The sequence below is a fragment of the Falco punctatus genome (genome assembly GCF_963210335.1).
Source record: "Falco punctatus genome assembly, chromosome: 8".
NCBI classification, from domain to species: Eukaryota; Metazoa; Chordata; class Aves; order Falconiformes; family Falconidae; genus Falco; species Falco punctatus.
In genome coordinates this window covers 14,790,878-14,812,327 of record NC_137588.1, presented here as the reverse complement: position 1 = coordinate 14,812,327, position 21,450 = coordinate 14,790,878, and the positions used below count along the sequence as shown (strand labels likewise).

At 49.7% G+C, this 21,450-nt stretch overlaps 1 protein-coding gene across 7 annotated transcripts in view; it reads left to right on the top strand.

The window, feature by feature from the left end:
- The window catches only part of NRP2 (neuropilin 2), a 90,739-nt gene that overhangs the window by 52,652 nt on the left and 16,637 nt on the right, over nt 1-21,450 (top strand). For 4 of the 7 annotated variants that reach the window (XM_080400141.1, XM_080400139.1, XM_080400138.1 and 1 more), the window contains exons 12-15: nt 2,028-2,180; nt 12,034-12,296; nt 14,210-14,306; nt 16,754-16,795. In XM_080400141.1, coding sequence (XP_080256267.1) covers nt 2,028-2,180; nt 12,034-12,296; nt 14,210-14,306; nt 16,754-16,795 — 555 coding nt within the window. The remainder of the gene's footprint in view (nt 1-2,027; nt 2,181-12,033; nt 12,297-14,209; nt 14,307-16,753; nt 16,796-21,450) is intronic. The other 3 variants (XM_080400142.1, XM_080400140.1, XM_080400144.1) reach the window with 1 other exon arrangement.

The following is a 21,450-nucleotide window of genomic DNA, read 5'->3' as shown; positions in this document are numbered from 1 at the left end:
TTAAAATTTCGGAGGACAGTTTGGGCGCCTTGTGCCAGCAGCAGGGAGAGGGGAACACTAACTCCAGGCAGGAGTTTGTCCTCCTGGCCTTAGATGGCTGTCAGATAGACAGAAATGGTTTGGTATCTGTGGTGCTTGCCTGCCTCTACTGACTATAGAAGAGGCTGAACGTTAGTTTAGACTACGTGCTGTGCTTGTTAAAAGCCAGTGCTGGGGGAGCTAAGTTCCTCTGCCTCAGATTTCTACCTGTAAAAGAACAGACATCATATTCTGCTCCTTGCAAGGGGGATGTGAGCATCTAAAGCTTGTGAAATGTCCAGATTAAGGAGAGAGGGCTTGGCAGAGCTGTGCAGTATGCAGGAGATACGTGCCCCTGGGCACAACAGCAAAGCCTGGGCCTCAGCGCTGGGGCTGAGGCATTTATGCAAGGACTGCAACAAGAAATCTCCTGAGGAAAAGCTGCCTTTTGAGATATCTCCTAGGACTTCTGTCATTTCAGCTTCCAGCCCCAGAGAAAAAAATTAAAATAAATAAATTCTAAAAAGAACATTAAGTGGCTTTTTCACACCTCCCATCAGGATTCTGCTGTAGTTCTGTTCTGGAAATGCAAGTTGCAGAAGTATCTCAAAGGGCCTGATGCTTATTGCTTTGCCTCAGTGATAAACTTGTGCAACCCTGCTACCATTGAGGCATGTGGGAAACTGCAGAGAGGAAATTTAGGCCAGCAATAATCTCTGCAACAACACAGTTCCTGGGTGCAGTCCAGGGCAGGAGAGCAAGCGGAGTATACCGTGGAGCGTGGAAGCAGCTTTCCCATCAGCTTCCCTCAGATTTAGTAACAATTTTCATTCTGGTTCTCCATAAACAATGAGAGTGTTTCTCTGGACAATCAGATTTATGACAGCCAAACAGAAACAATGCTGCTCTCCAGGGTATGAGATTAGATTGGAATAAAAGGATCCATGATCTGCATTGTTTTATTTCGGAGTGGGAGCATGTAAAGAAAGCCCTCTGCCCCTCACAGCAAAGTTCCCTGATGCCTATCGCTTGAGTCATTCACCTCCTCCTGGCTATCACTCACTTTGCGGGCACTGTGATTTAAAACTTCCTCTTTGCTCAGGAAAAACCCGGCCTATAATTGGACTCTGACGTGCATGTCCGCTGAGTCTTTGGGATGGTCTCGGATCTTTTCTGCAGCCTCTGTGCCTTCTGGCTGCTTCCCCAACTGAAGGAGCCAGCAGTTGCCTTGCTGCTACGTGCAGCCTCTGGTATATGCCCTCCTGCCCACAGACCTGTCTCTGCAGGAAAGCTCTCCAGAGCTTTTAAAGCTGTTGACACAGGGGAATTAGCTCTGCTTCTGTTTCACAGATGAAAAATTAAATGACTCGCCCAAAGACCATGTGGTGAGTCCATAGTGGAGCTAGAAATAGAGGCTGGCTCCTTTCACTCAGAATCCAAAAGCCTGAGCTCATGGTGGCCCCATGTTTCCCCTGGTAGCATTTCCACAAGAAGGTAGGAAGGGGTGAGTGACAGCTCACCCCGTTGACAGACAGCTCCCGTCTGGTGCAAGTGGCTAGATCTGTCACTCAGGAGCTGGGTTTCTGGAGCACTTGAGATTCTCCTTTTGGAGCCAGAGCAGGAACTGATCAGCACAGGGCACTCAGGAAGCGCTCTTCCCTGACATTTAAGAAGGCATTTAATATTTGACCACTCCAGGGGCTGAAGAGAAGGTGCTGATTAGAGTCTGCAAGCGTTTGGTACTGGCTTTTATATTTGCTTAGTTTGGTGGATTAGCCACAGGACGTGGTGTGAGCATTTTGATGATGCAGAATTTAAGGCTGATCCCTGGAGCTGACGAAATGTGAGATGGGTTAAAAGCATCAGCGTGAGTGAGATTTCATGCTTTCTTCAGTATTTATGGCTTGCCAGCTATTTTAGTTTTGGCTTGTTTTTTTAATAGCAACCCTTCACGGGCAGGTCATTTTTTAATCCAACTTTATTATTTTGCTTCTATTTCTTTTCGTAAGATTTCCACCTCCCTGTGAACTTCAACTGCAACTTTGATCTCCCTGAAGACCTCTGTGGTTGGTCACATGACTTGGCAACGGGTTATACGTGGTCTGTGCAGCCTACAAGCACCTGGATGGGCAACTCTGAACCAAGCTCTGAGACTGTGCCTGGTAAGACGGTTAATACCGTACCAAAGCAGGGAAGAGGGAGCTGATGGGGCTTTCTCTGTGTGAACAGTATGACTGATTATTGGACAGCTGTCGAGAGTTGGGAAGGCTGTGCAGAGCTGAACGTTTTCTTTTGTGGAAGCTTTCAGATGCTTTGCTGTGTGGTTCATGACTTATTTATAGGTCTGTGACCGCTGGCACCGAGTTATACTAACTATCCTCTTGAGATAGCCTTGAATCAGACACTGGGCTTTGAACCCCCTGTGACTATGAAGGTTAGCCCAGGCTCTGTTCCACATTCTGATCCAAACATCTTCTGTAGGACCCAGTGCTTTTTCTGCAGAATGCATTTCCTCTTTTGTTAGAGATGCATTTCTTCCTCCCATATGTTGCTCGGGTTGCCTATAGTCTTCAGCTATTCTGCACTCCGGGCTTGCATAGGCTGGATTTCAACCTCCTCCAAGTGAAAGATGAGCTAAGCCCTAAAAATGCTGAAATACGCCAGCTTCTTGCTGTTTGACTTTTGCTCTTTTTCTCTACTGTGCTTTAGAAGCAGAAGATTTGCATGAGCATGGCAGAGCCTAATGTATGGAGGACCTCACCGAGATGTGCTGGCATGGGCTGGAAGGGAGCCTGCCTCTGGCAGTGTGGTTGATAGATCAGGTTCTTCAGCCTCACATCTTGGAACTTGCCCTGGGACTAGTGCCCTTGCTTTACCCTTACTGACTTTGTGGCACGGGTGGCATGAAGAACATTTGCCAGTTTCCTTGTAACAGTTGACTGCATCACCGCAGCATCGCTTCTCTTCACTATCAGTCATTGCTTATCAAACTCAGGGCTCCCCCAGGGAGAGCTGGCTGATCTTACCTGTCTCCAGCTCTGCTCCGATGCCTGGTGACTCCAGTGTTTGTGTGCCATGCGCCCAGGGTGCCATGCATGCTGTGGGCTCCTCCCCGCCCTCCCCCCAGTGAGGTTGAGTCTCGAGATGCAAACATTCAGGCGAACCTGTTAGCCACCTGGCAGAGGCACTGGCCAGATTGGCAGTGCTGCCAGCCAGTTGGAAAGCCGTGCAGCCAACACCTGGTAGGCAGTGCTAAAGAGGAAAATATGTATTCCAGAAACATATGGGAAGAGGAGAATCTGCTACATCTCCACACACAAATCACCCCCACATAAATGCACACATCATTTCTCTCTTCAGCTCCTGAGGTGCTCGGCATTTTCCAAGAGACACGGTAATGCTGTTAAGTGCAACATATATGGACATCTGACAAATTCTTTGGCATGACATAGGGACACTGTGTCTGCTATGGAGAAAAATATTTTCATATTTCAAGTGTTTATCTCTTCAGCATTTGAGTGCTTTGGAAGATTAATATCTGGAGCTCAGTGCAGCCTCAGGCAACAGGAGAGAACACTTACAGCAAGCCCCAGACTTAATAACCCTCCCCATCTCTTTTGCTGTAATAATGTTTAATTAATATAAGCCTCCTGCAAGTAGGATAAAAATTACTTATTTTTATAACTCAGACTCAATTTTTCATTTCATTTCCTCTCCCTTGAGTCTCTCTACAATTAGTTGGCCATAGTTTCTTAGAAGACTGTGTCGTATGTGCGCATGCGCGTGTGTGCGCACGTGCACAGCCCGGGAGAGGCTGGTGCTGCCTCAGATGGCTCAGCAGGCAGTTTTGGGGGGGGTTTACCCTTCTTCTACCCTTTCTTCTCTTTCTTAGTTAGTTAAGAACTGCAAAACCTCATTGCTGCGGCCAGGGGAACATTCTGCTACTGAGCTCAGTGATCTAGTGCGGTGCCGGTGCGCAGAGCTCTGGGTTACGGCGCCGGGCTGAGCCGTGCACTGAAGCACGGACGGGGTGCAGGCGCTCGGCAAGTCATGGGCAGGGGAGGAGGAGGAAGAGGAGGTGGCTGCTGCAAGGGCTGAAGTGACCTGCCCGCAGCGCTGGAGGGTGCCAGCAGCAGGCACCTGGCACAGGCTGAGGGTTGGTTGTTGGCACTGCCGTGGCATCAGCATCGGGCAGAGATGAGCCCTGCCGGCGGCCGTGCCGCTGCCTTGCCCATGCCGCACCAGGCTGCAGAGTGGCCGGCATGCAAAGGCATCGCTGCCCTGCCTCGCTTTGGTCCTGCTCTTAGAAATGAAGAAGACAGGACACAAAAGGAAACAACTATTTGCTTTTTTCCTCCTCACACAGCTTTTAAAAGCAACTCAAGAAACATGAAACAGAAGCGATGCCAGCCCCTCGGTGGGACAGAATCGAAGCATTGTTTAGTTCACACTCCCCCATTCTTCCCCTGCCTTTCCCTCACGTTCCCTCCAGCGTTTTGTTTCTACTTAGAAAATTCATCTTCAGACTCCAGGGAGCAAGGAATGAAAAGCCCTTGTTCGGGGTGGTCTTTTTTTGTGAATTCCCCACCCTGGGGTGAGCAGTTGGGTGAAGGAGAGCAGCTGTGCTTGGTTTAGGAGCAGGGCAAAAGCTAACGGGAACTCAAAGCTGCTGGATCCCAATTTACTCATGATTTAAAGGTGCTGGCCTGGGCTGGAAGCCTGGGCTGCTCCACGGTAGCAAGGAAATGTGCTGTGCCTTTAAGAGCCATGTGGGATGTGTTTCTACTTCTTCTGAAAATTGCAAAACAAGAATTAAAATTAAAAGGAAAAAAAAATAATGAAAGGAGGACCCCTGGCTCAGTCTACATGAGAGAGGGGGGGAAGGAAATGACCATGGTGAAATATCCTCTGTGAGGCACTTGATTAGAAAAGTCTGCTGAGAGACAGGCCTGAATTCCTCAGATATCTCCCGATTTCATTTTATGCGCTGTATGCAATTCCTCCTCGTCTTTGGCACGGAGGACTTCTCAAGACTGACAAGACACCCACTGCTCTCATTCCACTATTTTTATTTCCAAGATACTCTTTCAGGCAGCTCTGCATTTCTTTTTTTAGCCCTCTGTTCCTTGGGCTCTTCACACCATGGATTAGCTCCACGTCCTCTCCTGCAGGCTCCCGTTACATGTCTGGGGACCCTGTTGGTGGAAGTTGACCCAAAGTGCCCAACTCAGCAGAAACCCAGCATGGTTCCAGCTGTTACCCTGCCCTTTGCAAGCCTAGAAAATACTGTTGCTCCCTTTTCCATGCCCCCACAAGAGATTGCCAGGATTTTTCCCTCTATGGATTTTCAGATGCTTCCTATCTGTAGAAAGATTCCCCTTAGCTGCACCTAGCAAGCTTCAAGGAGCAAAAAGTTCAGGTTTCAGTGAGGTTTCGAGCCCCTTCCTGCTGCATGCAATGTCAATGTGCCATTTGTGTCAAGATAGAGAGAGGTCTTAAGACCTGAAAAGAAATCTGGGTTGGTAAGTTGGGCACCTCAACTCTTCACCAACTCTGAATTTCACCAGGGTCTTGATCCTGAAGGGTGTAAAAATCCTGGGTTATATCCGCAGCGGGTAGGTGCAGTTGCATTGCTCTCAGTGGTGCTACACTAGCAAGCCGGCACTGAAAAGCTGGAATTCGTGTAAGTCATTTTTTTCCCCTCCAGTTTTCTTGCAGTCGTTAAGTAAATATCTTATGGCCCTAGAAGAGCACTGTGGGATCTGCACCTCCACCACACACTGCTTCTCATTTGGGGGAGCATGGCAGCAGGGTCAGAGCCCTGGCAGCACTGTGAACCCCACGTTGTTCGGATGTCGGCAGCTGTACATGCACACGGAAAACAAAGCGATTTTAGCCTTGCGGCTCTCCAGACCGCATAGCTCTTGGGCTGCAAAAACCCACCGAGGGCTTCTGTTGTGGGCCGTGGCCTTGCTGGCTTTGAGGGTCAGGAATGCTGCTTATTCGGGTGGCAGACGCTGCAGGGAAAAGTTTATTTGTTTCGAAGCATTTCCAGCAGAGGGGTGTTTGTAGTGCATTGAAGTTTTGTAAGAGCTATTTTTTTTTAAGGAAAACAAATGTACTTTTTTTGAGCCAATGGTGACCCTTTACCATTCCTGTGTTTTTCCCATGGGATCCTTAAAAGGGAAAGTTTCATATTTTTCCTGCGATCCATGAGAAATTCTGCCTGAAGGCCTTCATCCTACTCTGTGCAAACTGGCAGAAAGGTTTTCGTGGTGTTAATGGAGCAGGAATGGACTGAACTGGATCTGCACTTAACTCTCATGAGACTACTCTCAGAGCTTGTGCCTTGGGGACACATTTTGACCTCTAGGGTCAATCCTGTCCCCTTTGAAGTAGGAGGGAGTTTTGCTTGTGGGGTGGTGTGAAAGTAAAGCACTTCTGTGCAATGAGTGAGCAGCTGCACACTGTGGGAAGGAGAAAGGAGGCCACATAGCTGGATCTGTCTCTCCCTGCTCACCCCATGTGTGGTGCAGATTGCCTCTCAGCAAAGCTGTACGCAGCTCTCCTGACTTGTTTGCACAGTGAAGACAGCAAACTCTAAAAAGTCATTCATGCTTTGGCTGCCTGCAGCACGGTGGAGCTGGGATGCCCCAGCACCCAGATCACGGCAGGTTTGCTAGCGTCGGCTGGGATGTGCAAGTGTCTCGGCCACGGGCTGGGGCCAGGCTGTAGCCAGGCTGTGGCTGTCCTCATGCTCGTACTGTCTTTCGTGAGAGAAGGGGCACAGGCACCATCTGCCTCTGCATTGCCAGCAAAGCTCCTGCTCACTGGGCTGGGCTGGAGGCAGAGAGGAAACCATTCTTCTGCGGCTCACCCATTTCTTCGTTGCTTGCCTGTCTCAATCCTTAGTCATTTTTTGGACCCAGACACCAGTGACACACACTGCCTATAAAACCAGGCTGGAATGCTCTTTGGAAAACAAGACACTGTCTCTCAAATCTTAACGTGTGCATCACTCCGTCACTTCGCAGCAGTGACTTGGCAGCCTGTGAGTCACAGAGCCTGGTTTAGGAAAGCATACGCATGCGTGAGCAAGCCACAATGTGCAGCCTGTGTGGTGGAAGCAATGGCTCTGTTAATGCCTTTAATTGTGCATGCACAAACGCGGGGCGCGGGTGGATCTGCGCACACCGTTTCATGTAGGGGCACACAGGGTGCCTGCCAGGCTGGCGGTGGACTCGGCGTGGTGGCAAGCAGTTCACTTAGCATAAATGTCAGGCTCTAATTGGCATTTGGTTTGTCAGGGACACTGTGCCCTCCCTGCACTCCCAGGGGAGGCAGCAGGACTCACAATCATGCCATGCTGTTGAGGACGTGAGGCTTAATTAAGAGAGAGGATGTAATGGCCCATCCATTAGAAAGGCTCCAGAGAGCAGGTGGAGGGCTTGGTTCTGGGCAGGTGTGGGGGTTTATGCCTTTTCATGGACTGATTTAGAGTCTGAAAAGGCAAGGAATTGGCAGGCTAATTAACACATAATCAAAATTGAGGGGATTTTCCAGCAGACACAGTGATCTAGTTAATATAAATATTAGTTTTACGGAGGATTGATTTCCCTCCATAAATGAAAGTCTGTCACTGAGGAGAGGCCTGTCACTGAAATTATGGTGGCAGCCTTTTGAGGTGAATTTGTATGACTTGCCAAAAAAAATAAAATAAAATTAAAAAATAATAACTATCCAATTTCAATCTGCATATTCATGCAGCTGCCATCCCCCTGCTACCAGAGCACCCTGCAGTCACCAGGGGATCTGAGCTGATCCGCTTCCTGGGAAAGTCAAGGACTGATGCAACCTCCAGCTCACATGCCCCGTAAGAATGGCAGGATCAGACCCCACTGGGATGTCCCCTTGGCCCTGGCACAGCATGGCCAGAGTGACATTTGGGGCTGTGCAGGCAGGTGATGGGGCTCAGACCGAAGGTGTCACCTATGGGATTTGACAGACAAGAGGTGGCTGCCAGCAGGCTGCAGCGCTGCCACTGAAACACACAGTGAAACAAGGTCTGCAATGAGGAAGAGTGCGGTGACCTTTGGAGGGACGTAAGTGAAGGCAATTCAGCGTGGGTCCTCCATAGGAGCAGCAGCTTGTAACTCAACCATATCCAGCAAGGTGGAAATGTGGGGGGGCAATCTGAAATCTCAGTAATTGCTTGTGTACATCCTGCCCGACACGTTTTGCTGGAAAACCTCCAGATGCGCTGCTGAGACCAGTGAGGGAAGGTGCTTTTCTTGGGAGAGGTAGTGAGATGCGTAGGACCCAAGCACAGGCAGGCTGACCTTGCAGAGGGGGGAAGCTGTCGTGGCTCAGGCTTGCAGCCTGACTGAAACTGCGAGGCTTCATCCCCTGCTGCCCCTAATGTCCTCTCAGATGGCTTGCTAGCAGGAGAGGACGGGTGTGCCAAGAGGAAACCGCATTGGCCAGATGGTTTGTTTGCAGAGCCCAGCTGGTGATTTATCCTGGACTCACTGCCATGCACATACAAGTGACTGCCATCGTCTGGCTGGGGTGGTTGTTCACGCTCCTCTGGCTCCCCTACATCCAGATGATCCCATAAGTCTTCCATGAGATTTATGCTGTAGCATCAGTTGCAAAAACCAGCAGTAGGTTAAAATGCCTGAGCAGGTTTGTTCTGCCTTTTTTGAGCCGTCACTTTGAACTACCAGTGCCAGTTCAGTGGGGGATGCAGCTGCTGTATTAGCTGAAATAGAGGCTGCAAAGCAAAGTTCTGGGAAAAAGATTAAAATGCATTTCTGATCCTGGAAGAATCGATCAGCTCATCGTTGCAAGGCTCCCTTCAAGCATTTTAGCAGGCAAAATCAGCCTGTCAGGTGCTTTCTGTGCCAAAGGCTTCCATTTACTGTATCAAACAGTGACTACTGGAACCACCAAGCTCCCACATGCTGTTCCAACAATTAGCTCCACAGTGTCCTTGTTCAGTCAGTCTCAGCAAATTCATAAGGCTTTTCAGAAGGTCCAACTAGCCACTAGAGTGATCCAGCCATTTCATCTTCAAATGACGCAGAAAGTCCTGCCTGCTTGTGCTCAGCTTTCTGCTCCAGAAACTGGTACCAGGAGCAGGAGCATGTGGTGCCCAAACCCACTGCTACTTGCAGGAGAGCAGCTGGGTTCATCACCTGAAGACTGAGCCTCCCATAGCCCTTGGGACTGCCACTGGGTCCCTGGAGAGCTCTGTGGGCCCCAGCAAGCGTTGGGTGGGGACCACAGGAGATGCAGGGCTTGAGAGGGCTCCCATGGCTCTGAAAGAGCCTGTGTGGCTGAGGGGGGCATTGGTTTTGGCTGCAGTTCAGGAGTTTCTTTGATTTCACAGCCTGATAGGAATGGGAACAAACAGGAGGTTGGTGTCATCCCTGGAAGGAGAGGTATGACTCAGAGGCACACAGGCTCTTTTGCTGAAGTGGTGGAGGCAGCTACGCTGGGTACCGCTGGCTCCCAGCGAGGGGTGCAGATCGTGGCGGGTGTCCAGCTGTACAATTAACACAGCCCCCTGGGGTCAGCTGTGGGCTTTGGTGGATCCAAGGATAGCTAACATCCCTGCACTCGATCAGGCTGCCTGAACACTGGTACCAAAAGTCGGTCCTGAACTTCGGGGACCTGGATTTGATCATTCTTGAGCCTGGCTGGTGCTTTTGTTAAAGATTTGCCTGTGAGACCATTTCAGCTGTGAGATAATCGTACGATCACTGTCTGATTTGCTCTTCTACCTTGTTTGTTGTTGCTGCTTTTTTTCTTGTTGTTGCTTTTTTCTTTGAAGAGGCTTGTAGTGAATTACAAAAAGAGGATTTTAATTCAGGAGACCTTGATGACTTATTATGCCTTATCGCTCCTTAGGCATGGAGTACAGCTTGTTCATTTTTTTTTTTCTTCCTCCACTTGTTTATCTCCCACATCTCCTCCTCCACCGCTACCACTCCGAGGTAAATCACAAGAACACTCCTCCATTAGAGAACGGCATGCTACTTCTTCAAGTGATTCACTCAAGCAGGAGTGGGCAAACACGCTTTCGTCTGTTTTTTCTGCTACTGTTGTTGGCATAAAGTGCCAAGTGGCCCAGGTACATTTCATAGGTGCTGGAAAGTATTGCTTGCTCTTTATGTGGCTGGTCAGGGACAGATTTGTCCTTCACGGAGCAAACTCAGTGAAAGTTCATATGGAGTGGATACGCTTTTGAAATATTTTGATCATACATCCCAGGAGTAGAGTGATGGCAAATCTTTCTGCTGTTGTCCTAAATTTATTTTAGAAAGCTGTGTCACTCATGGTACATGAAACATGGGTTTCAGCCCAGCTCTCTGGCAGTGACAAACTTGTAGCAGGGCCAGTGGCTGTGCAACCACTGATACGTCTCCCTTGGGCTGGCATGTCACTGGATTGCTGACTGGCAGCAAGGTCAGATGCTCTTTTCCGAGTGGGACGTGACTTGCGATGCTCAGGATTGGGGTTCTAAGTTCAGGTCTCTCTGGTTTAAGTTTTGGAGGTGTTTTCAGTGCACTTAGCGAACATTCTCAGTGCAGACGCTGCTCTTCTGCCATTGCTGTGGGCACTGAAGCCACAGAGGGAGCAGGGCAAGCAGGAGGCAAGCTGCTGCTCAGAGCTTTGCCCGTCAAGTGCAGCAGGCTAAGACGTGGGGATGGGAAGCGACGGATCCCCAGGCGTGGTCCTGGGGCAGGGGTAACCCCCCTGGGCTGCGAGGTGGCATGCACATGCTGGCATGAAGCACCAGTGACACGTGCCCACTGTGTAGCATGTCCATCCCTCTGTTGAAATGCCAAATACAGCAATATCTGCCGTTGGCCTGTCTGTGTCACCTTGTACTGCAGGAACTGCAGTTGGAGCAACCCAAGGGGCTCTGTCCTGCTATTGGTCATGATGTGGGGGGAGGTAAGGACCACGACAGCTACGCGCTTGGCTTTCAGTCTGTGCTAAGGGACTCCAGGCATCCAAGCTGCAAATGGGAAACTCCTTGAGGAGGCTTCTCATCAGAGAGGGCTGGAAACCACTGATTCCAAACCAAATCAGCTGTGCCCAGGGATTTGTATCCACGGGCTTTTGCTGCTATTGGTATTCAGATCAAGTATCTCCAATTCCACTCTCAGCCTTGAACTTCTCCTGGGATATCAAACATACCAAATCTGCTCCCTGAGAATTCACAAAAAGCATGGCACAATTTAAATGTAATATTAAAGCAAGTAAATCCCCTGCTGCATGTATTTCAGCTACCTTCAAGTTTGCAATACCCGGCTGTCGCCTGTCCCTACTTCACTTGCTGGGACCACGTCCTTCCTCTGTGCTGTGCTTTAGGGGCTGTTTTGCTGCATTACGGAAAAACTAAGAGCCAGGCCTTCATTTTGTCATGTGTATCCTCAAAACAAAACTGTCAGCTAGATCCTGATGGTGGAGTATTTACCGCTGGGGATGAAAAGAGGCAGGATGAACACAGCTTGAGATCCCCATCATAAGATGAGTTTTCAGTACCGGCGGTTAGAAAAACCCACCTCAGGCTTGTTAACTGAGCAGGCTCCCAGCGGAATAAACACACACACACACACACACATAAACACACACACACACACACACACACACGCATGCGCGCGCCAATGTCATTATCATGGTGTCACTTCTTCTGACAATAACTGTTCTTTAACTTCTCCTAATTATGCTGATCTTCAGCTTACCGCTTTCTGGTTTTGCTGTCGGTCTCCTACCAGATGGTGGTGGCTGGTGAGGGGAGCGTGCTCCTCGGTGCCCTGCCCAGGCTGCCCAGGGCACCGCAGCGGCACGGCTTGCTGCGCTCAGAGGGTGCCAGTGCGAGACCCTGCTCTTGCAGGCATGGCCGTGAGGTCCTGCCCAGCGCTGCCAAAGCTGCCTGGCAGGCGGTGAGACACTTGTTGCAAGTGGCCACAACAAATAATACGTATTTTTCTCTTTAAACAGATGGCAAGAATTACCTGCAGCTGCAAAGCAGTGGAAGGAGGGAAGGGCAGCGAGCTCGGCTCATCAGCCCCACCATCTATCTGCCCCAAAGTGCTGTCTGCATGGTCTTCCAGTACCAGGCGTGGGGCAGCAATGGAGTGATGCTGCGGGTCTGGCGGGAAGCCAGCCAGGAGCACAAGGTGCTGTGGGTCATCGCAGAAGACCAAGGGGAGGAGTGGAGGGAAGGCCGCATCATCTTGCCGAGCTATGACATGGAGTACAGGGTAAGATGCTTGGGGAAGGTGTGCTGGACCAGGCAGGCATCTCCAGCATCTTTATTTCAGCGTTGCAGAGCCAGGGCCCATTCATCATTAGGGAACGTGGCTGTTTTCATTGTGTTTCTCAAGTTACCATAGTAACTAAACGACACTGTTTGTTATTCAGAGAGTGCCTGTCTTCTGCACAGACTTGGGCCTTTGTTCAGCCTGTTGCCTTTTATATTCCTCAAATCTCCCACTTTGCAAATACTTTTCTTTCTTTTTATTTTTTTTTTCATTTTGTTTTGTGCATTCCCTCCCCCGTTGATGGCCATCAGATAGTCTGACCAGAGGCAGGTGCACAGCTCTAGGGAGCAAACCCAAACCCTTCAGCCAGAAGTGGGAAGATGGGAGGGAGCACAGCCCGCTCTTATGGGCAGGCAGCAAACAGCCCTTCTCCAGCCTCGGCTGCAAGTGCTGATGGGGGAGAAGGAAGAGGGCATGTGGGCTCCTTTGTGAATCTACTTCTCACATACCTTAGACCAGATCAGAGGGCTGGGTGCAGCCCTGTCCCCCTCTCAGATCAGTGGAAGAGAAGGGATGAGCTGGAGGGAGCCCTGCTGCTTGCCGCAGCCGCCGGAGCCCCTCTGGCACGGCCATGCTAGCACCCCGTGGAGAGGCTGCTGCTTCCAGGAGTGTCTTTGGCATGGTTAGCCCTTCTGGGCAGCGTGCCGTTTGCCAGGGAGCCAGGGCTACTGTTGTCACTTGTTAATGAGCATCAGCATGGCATCCAGCAGCCTCCAAAGCAGAAGGAAACGTACTCGCAGGCTTGAGGCAGCGCTTTGATGACCACTGCGGCAGGGAGCCTTGCTCCAGCTGGCTCCCAGCCCCAACCCTGACCTGGGGTGCTGCCGCTCTCAGGCCACTGACCCCTCCAAACTGCTGCCTCCCACATGGGTTGATGGCTCAAACTTGGAACTAACAGCTCTGACAGTGTCCCCCGCACAGCCAGGTGGCAGCCCTTCAGGGAGGTGTCGCTGCAGGCAGGCATGGGTCTGGGCCACCCAGGCACCCCAGATGAAGGGGGCACCTAAAATGTGGAGAGGAGGTTTGTGAAATACTTAGCCCTAGGTGACTATTTGGACGCTCAAGAATAGGCAGGGAGATATAAAGCAAAAGCTTTGCACTGGAGCCGTGTGACTAGTTTGCATGTGTGTGTTTGGCTTTATCATAAAATACCAGTAAACGCAATATGCCTTCAGATAAGAATGATGGGCGCTGGCTGACTACTTTGTGCGTTAAATGTGAATGTACTGGCATTAGCTAAATAACAGCATCATTATGTAAATAATGCAAGTCTCTCCACTCAGCAGTTCTTAGAGCTAATGACTATTTATTTTTGCAGATACATTTTGCCTGTGATTAAGTACGAATAAATTGACCCTTCTCCTCTAAATTTTCAATACTTCTTACATAATGTTGATGGGAACAGCACTTTACAGTTAATGTAGCTGTGCATCTTGTGTCCTTACCTTCCTTTTTCTGATCATAGCCCAGTTGATACCGTGGGCCAAATCTGCTGCTGCTGTAAGTCAGTGTTATGCCACTTGCATCACTTCTGCAAGGGCCAGGGGGTCGCCTGCGATGCGGAACATTGATTTATTGAGTTTTTATTCCGTGCAAGAGGCATTTAATTGAACAAATTGCAAGCCGAGTGCTGCCAGGCCAGGTAACGATCTCTCTGCTGAACCCATCTCTGCAGAGCACCTTTCCCTGGGGAAGGGGTGGCAGAGGCAGGGCAAGGAAGCAGCACTAGTCTCAGGTCATCCGCAGGTGTGCAGGGAAAGCCAGGAGCAGATTTCTTACCCTTTCCCCCAGGAGCAGCAGCCACTCAGTGCCTCCCAGCTTAGCACTGACATTTCTGTCCTGATTTCTCACAGATTGTGTTTGAGGGAATTATACACAGCGGCCACTCGGGAGAGCTCGCCCTTGATGACATCCAGCTGGGCACCGACATCCCGCTGGAGAACTGCATGGGTACGTGCTGGGGGGGCGCAGGGCAGCTGGGGCTGGAGAGCCTTCGCTCACGGGCTGCCAGTGGGCCACTTCTCACCTGCCTGAGTTACTGGGAGCCTCTGGATCTCAGCTGGGACTTTCCTTGCCCATGAACGAAATGAGGGGCCGCTCAGTCTCTGGGGGACAAGGGCTCTGGCTGCATTGGTGTGAGAGGCAGGAAGCACATCTCTGCTGTGCAAGGCTGGTAGAGCAGCTGAGGGTTTCCAGGGGACTGTTCTATGTGATAAGGACATACACCAAATTTAAAAGGAAAGTGCTGGACAAAAGAAATCGGCTGTCCGTCAGTATTGGATGCTTAGAGGGGCCAATGAGTTCAAAAGGAGCCTTCTCTAATAAGAAATAAAATAGCAGAGGGGTTTTACAGCAATGCTAACAGAATAACAAAAGGAATTTTTGTCCTAGAATTCACCATTCCCCAAACCAGGCCAAAAGCCAGGTGGATTCATTCAATGTGAAAGACAGAGAGGACTTTAAAAAAAAGAAGTGGAAAAAGTATGTTTTAGCGGTTTGCTGGTGGGGCTGTTGCCCTGCCCTGTTACTCTAGCCAGCATATCCATGCACACCCTCTGATGGCTCTGGTCACTGCCTAGCTTGGATTTGGATTTAGAGCCATCCCAGTTGTGCATGGGACCAGCAGTATTCAGTTAGTGGGATCTGTGCTGAGAGCTGCCCACAACAGCAAGGCCCTGCTCATCTGCATGACCTGGGGGAGGTGTGTTTCATGGTTAAACACCCACAAAGTGTCCAACCAACCCATCCTGAAGCCAGTGGAAAAAGTCAGGTGGAGCAGAGCCTCTCTCCCTTTGGGCTTTGAAAGGCCCCATTCAGTGAAGCTGCTCTCCTCTCCCTCACCGAGGGAGGGGAGGATCCCAGTGCCTCCTAAGCCAGGTGGGGCAGAGCCTTTCTTCTGAGGGGTATATCTCAGGGGAGGAGCCACGGGACAAATGGTGCCCGGGAAGGGCTGGTCCCATCACTTGCCACCCTGTGCAGGCAGGCAATGGTGAAGATGGTGCAGGAACCAGCATTAATAATAGAACAGAGGACTGGGGCTGCCCCAGAGGTGCTCTTGAGCACCGTCGGTCCTAGTTTCTTTGATGCTTTGAACTCTGCTTGTCTTCCATCTGCCAAAGGAGCTAATACTCCGTATGTCAAATTCCTGGTATTTAAAGCTTGACAGCGGTGTTTTAATCCCTTGCCTTCTATAGCATTAAAAAGAAGCAAGAGTGATGATTAACACTAATAGAATTTCCTATCTAACGTCTTTTGAGCTCAGCAATTCACCTAGCTCCAGTGTTACTGTGTCTAGGGCCTCATGAACCTAAAGCTTAATATTTCAAAACAAAAGCATTAATAAATTATAAAGTTCATGTGTTGCCAGCCCTAAAAATAACAACAAGCTGCTACACAAAATTATTTGTCCCATTCTAGGAAGCTGAATGTGAATCTTAAAATCTATAGGGATAGTTTGTTTTAGGTCACTTCTAACAAAGGGCTCCCACTGCAAACTTTAACATAACTCATGGGTCATTTCCGATGTCACCAAAATAATAATGAAACGGTAGAGATACATTGCTGCACTCTCTCTCTCAGAGCCACGAGAACGGCTGACTCCAGCACAGGCTACTGTTTTTTCAAATGTAATCCTGGGAAGTAATCTGATTCCTTCTTAGCGTGAAAGAACACTAATAAGTCACAATAATTTTTTCCTTTGACAAATGTGTCGTTTGCATTCTGAACTTGAGTGATGATTTCATAGCACTCTGTAGAGCCAGAGTCTGCTTCTGTGACTCACAGGCACAATGCAGAAGTAATCTAAAAATAATCAGAAGCCTATTACTTCTGCGAGAAAGTAATCAGTAATAAGTACCGATTATTGCTTTTCGGATCCAGTAATTTGTAATGGGTTTCTTCAAAGTATTTTGAAAGGAGAAAAAAATCACTTGCCTTTGTTTCTTGTCACCGTGAGGTGGAGGAGGAGCATGGCATGGATGTCCAGGAGCAACACAGTTCCCATGTGAATAACGATGCCAGAGTTGAGCCAGAAACTGAATTGCTCTTGGAAATTTTTGGGGGGGTGTTGGGGTTTCATCACTGGGCCAGGTGGAGCTTTGTCTTTGGATGACTCAGGCCAGCCAGCTGAATCCAAATGACCCTCAACCTCAGACATATTTTTCTCTGAAGTCTATGTCTGAGTTGAAACATACTGTGCCTGGTCAGTCCCCAGCTGAGACAAGGTTTCTCCCCATCCTGGTGAGGTTGGCTAGCACCCCACACTGTTCCCAGCCCTGTGGGGCACAGCCACATGCCTGCTCCACTCGACTGCTGCACGTCAACGGGAGACATGAGCTGTGGCCTTGTCTGTGATATTCCCCTCTTTAATACTGGCTTTTGTTTTTTTTCCTTTGCAGAACCCATCACAGCTTTTCCAGGTGAGAACTTCCACTTTCCAGGTAAAACTGCACTTCTCTTGGTGGTTTCTTTCTGCTGGCATGGGCTTTTATGTCAAAGGAAAGCGATGTGCGTGCTTGTACAAACAGCAAAAGTTCTGAGCAGTGATATGTGTGTGCTAAACCTCCCCCGCCGCAGCAGCAGGAGGAGGTGGCACCCTCTGACTCCCGCTAGGTGACAAGGGGCAGGCAAACAGACAAGTCCCACCGTCCTGGGGCTGAACAGCATTAGGAAACCTGCCATCATGGGGCACCTGGCCCCAAATGGGAAGGCAGAGAAGTAAAGGGTAGTTATCAACTGACTTAAATGAAAAACCTGTAGCCAATTAAAAGTGAAATGAGGTGGCAATGACTTAGATCAGTGTGGGGGGAGGCTGGTTATAGATGCTCTGGCAGTGGTGGTGTTCAAACTGCTGGGGAGGGAGGGTGAGGCTGGTCTGCATGGAAGGGGAGTTGGGAGGTAGAAGTGGGAGAGCAAACTGCCATGAAGAGCTCTGAAGGTGACAGTCAATAAAAGGAAAACAAGGTGAAATGATGCATTTAATAGCTTAATACTAGCCTGGAGGATAGAAACTGGCATTTCCCCGATCAAGCCTACAGAGTAAGAGAAAAGGTGAGGAACTCAGAAAAACTGCCTTGCTCTTTGAGCAGTCAGTGGGGATGCTGTTTGTCTTGCTCTGGGCTGGGAAAAGCTGTCTGCTTTTGTGGGGAAGAACGGTTTAGTCTGTCTGAGGGTTTTTTTCCCCCACATTTTGATTTTGGGTTTTGTTTTCCTGCCCGCCCCTTCAGGAACATGTCTGGGTGTTGTGTTGTGATGAAGAGCAAACTTTGGGCTCCCCTTAACTTTGAAAGTTGTTTTGTCAGTGCAATCAATGCGCCCTTTGCTTTCACTTGGACATGGCGTCCATATTCTTCCCATCCCCTACTCTGCTGGTGGGCTGCAAGATATGGTTGGGCTCTACCCTAGAAGCAGCTGCGTTTCTGTGCGTGGTGAAACTGTCTCTGGTGGGCTTGTGTGTGGCAGTAAAGAAAAAGTAGACGCTGAGACTGAAGTGACATGCACACCTCCATCCGTGGGGTGCGATGCAGGCTGTGGAGCATTACCAATGGGAGCGACATGCATAGGGTGTAACACTGTCTTTCACAGTCATGCCCATACTGTAATAACTAGGAATTTGGGTTTGCTTGTTTGTAGGCTGCGTATTTATCGGCTACTCAGGCTTGTGGTGTACTGAAAATCTGCTGCAATATTCTCAGCTGACAGTTGAAGCCTCACAACCCTTCCTTACTTACGCTGTTGCTCTATGTTCTGGTCTGGTATCTGTTTTGCAGACACCACCCTTATGTTTTGGAGCCTGTAACATGCATGGCAATCTTCATTTTGAACATCCCTCTGAGTCCTCAAATTGAGTCTATCCCAAAGCCCAGTTAACTCATGTTGTTTCATTTCCTCTTCCCCCCACGCCCTGCTGCCTGTATAGCTTCCATTTCCCCATCATGTTCCCCAGGGCACGCTGGCTGTGTAGGGACAGCGTTTGCTGTGCCCAGCACAGTGAGATCCCCAAGCACCACAGGCAGATGCTGTTGCAGGCTGTCGTGGTTTAACTCCAGCTGGCAACTAAGTACCGCGTGGCCACTCACGCACTCCCTGCCACCTCCCCTAGCAGGATGGGGAGGAGAATAGGGGAAAAAGGTAAAACTTGAGGGCTGAGATAAGAATAATTGAATAATGGAAATAAAATGAAAATAATAATAATAAGCAACAAGAACAATTGTAATGAAAAGGAGGGAGAAGGGGAGAGGAATAAAATCCAAAGGCAAAGGAAAAAAGCCCAAGTGATGCATAATACAGTTGCTCACCACGCTCTGACTGATGCCCAGCCAGTCCCCGAGCAGCAATCTGGCCTGCCCTGGCTAAGTCCCCCGGTTTATGTATTCGGCATGACATTTTTATGGTATGGAATATCCCTTTGGCTAGTTTGGGTCAGCTGTCCTGGCTGTGTGCCCTCCCAGTTTCCTGTGCCCCTCCAGCCCTCTTACTGGCAGGGCCCAAGGAACTGAAGTCCTTAACTTGGTATAAACATCACTTGGCAACAACTAAAAAAATCAGTGTGTTATCAACATCATTCTCATGGTAAACCCAAAACACAGCATTGTACCAGCCGCTGAGAAGAAAATTAACTCTATTCCAGCCAAAACCAGGACACAGGCACTCTTCCCCTTCACACAGGAGCTTGCCAGCTTGTGCCAGTGGGGTCCTGCCCATTGCTAGCTCCCTCAAGGACATCCTAGTACTGGTCACGTAGGGGAGAAATTGCAGCAAAAGGTTGAAAAGGTTTCCCAGGCTGACAGGAATAGCTCAAACAGAGGGATGGAGTGACCATGGAAAGAGCAAAATGCAGAGGGAAAAGATGAAGAAGTGAAGGTGAAGATTGGAGATTGCAAGATAGTAATTAAAATGAGAGCAAGACAGAGGTTTCCAACAGGAGAGGGTTAAAGGAGGGGAAGAAGTCCCTGGCTGGAGAAAAAAAGGGAGCTGGAGAGGAAAGGCTGTGCAGGAAGTGGAGAAGTTCTGTAGCCCCCACTCCTGCAATTACATGATGAGCTGAAAAAGTCAGATGCCATTAAAAATAATAGCAAATCCTTCCTCTACTGGGCTTGGGAGCAAAGCTGAAAATATGCACCTTCCAGGCTCCAGGATCACAAGGCAAATAACAAAAAGAGAGAATTGCGTGGGTGGAATATCTTTCAGCTAGTGGGTCGGGATCTTACAAGACCAGTCAAGTGTGCTTAAACTGTGCTGCATTTGAGACTTGACGTATCTCACCCTTAAAGAAAAGGTATAACAAGTGGCTGGAAGCAAGGAGTTATATAAATATCAGGTTAAAAATAAAAGACACGTTCCAAAGAGTGTGGAGACAAACCATGGGGAGAATTTGCCTTTGGGACCTGTGCCTTCTCCCACACTGGGTACCCTGAAATCACGACAGGGATATTTTCCTGGAGAAATGACACGTAGTAATTAAGGGGTTGAGGCTCACACTGGTTTTGTGGTATTCAGGTTAGATGAGTGTAATACTCGCTTTCATCTGTGCCATCTATGAAAAGTCCAGCTGTATTGCTTGTCCACACCAGTTAATGTCAGTGATTTCAGAGAGGAATATGAGCTGTGACACTCAGCAGTGGCAGAGCAAGGCAGGCAGCCCTCTAGGAAGCTCTCTGGAAAAGATTTTCTCCGTTTTTTTTCCCCCAGTGACTTTTGCTCTTGCTTCTTTTGAGTTTTGATTTTTGCTGCACAGTTCTAGAACTGGTCCCTGTAGAGTCTCCCCTGTTGGGAAGAGGAGGGGGATGTACCTGGCCAGATTGAAGGTGTGACCACAGCAGCATACCCATGTGAAATCATCCACCCTGTAGAGATTAAATCAGGTTTCCACTGACCGGTGTCCCAAGCTGTGCATAAATCCAGCACCCACAAACTTGACAGCAACAGCAGGAGGCATTTCTTTGTTAAGACAAGAGCCTTAGTGAGTAAATGAGGAAGGGCGCGTTTGTGTGTGTGTGCGCGTGTGTGAGAAGGCAAAGGGGAGTGGAAAAATTATTGGGTTGAGAAGATAGATTTTTTCTTTTCCATCTCCCTGAGCAGAGAACTTTTCCACTGATACAAGAGAAAACTTCCAGAGAGCAGCAGAGCCAGTAAAAACAGAGCAGATAACATCAGCGCTGTGTGCTGAGTGGATGGGCAGCTATATTTAGTGGCTGACAGTGTAAGGAAGAGCGATCATTAATGCTGGGAATTGGCTTCGTTAGGGCTTAGAGACAACTGAATGTGATTCCTTAATGACTTCAGTTGCTAAATGAACTCTCCAGATTTCTGCAGTCTCCCCAACAGGGCCCTGAGGTGCGGAAACAGGGTCGAGGTGGGGTTCTGCACCACCCCTCACACTTGCAGCCCTGGCTGCTGCATGGGGACATCTGGAGTGGGTCAGAGCCAAGTAGAGGTTGTCTTGAACCAACAGCTGCCTTGAAATCCCCCAGGGATCCTTCGCACAAGTGGGATCATCTGGGGTGCATCACGCTGCCTCCCTCCATGCCCAGGCAGGCAGAGGGCAGAGGTGTGTGGGGAAGGGGCAAGAGGTGCCAGCTGGGCACCATGGCACATCCTCCTCTATGGCCAGACCCACCCTTTGTACTCCCCAGCCCTGCACCAGGCAATGTACAGCCATCAGGGGCCATGGAAACCTTCCCCTCCAATTCCCAGAGGAGAGCGCTGCTCCCCCACAGGCTTGGGAGCCATTAGCATCCTGACACCAACCCCCTCTCCCCACCACAGTTTCCACCGGCAGGGCCCGATGCGTGTCAGTGATGTGAGAGGCTGTTTGCCTGTACATCCCTCATTGGAGCAAGGCCATGTAAGCAGAGAGTGTCACTGAGTGTAAACACGAGTGGCCTCTGCACAGTGAGCAGCCCCGTGACCTTCCCAGGGGTCAGCCCCGTGCCCCAGCACTGTCAGGCACAGGCGAGGTGTTGCTGATCCGTCAGGGATGGTGGTGGGTCCTGTACGGGTCTGGGGCAGCTCGGCCGGCTGGATGTGCGGTGGGAGGCAGCTGCGGGTTATCCCTAAAGCTCAGGGCGGTGTTGAACATGGTCACCCTGGTGGC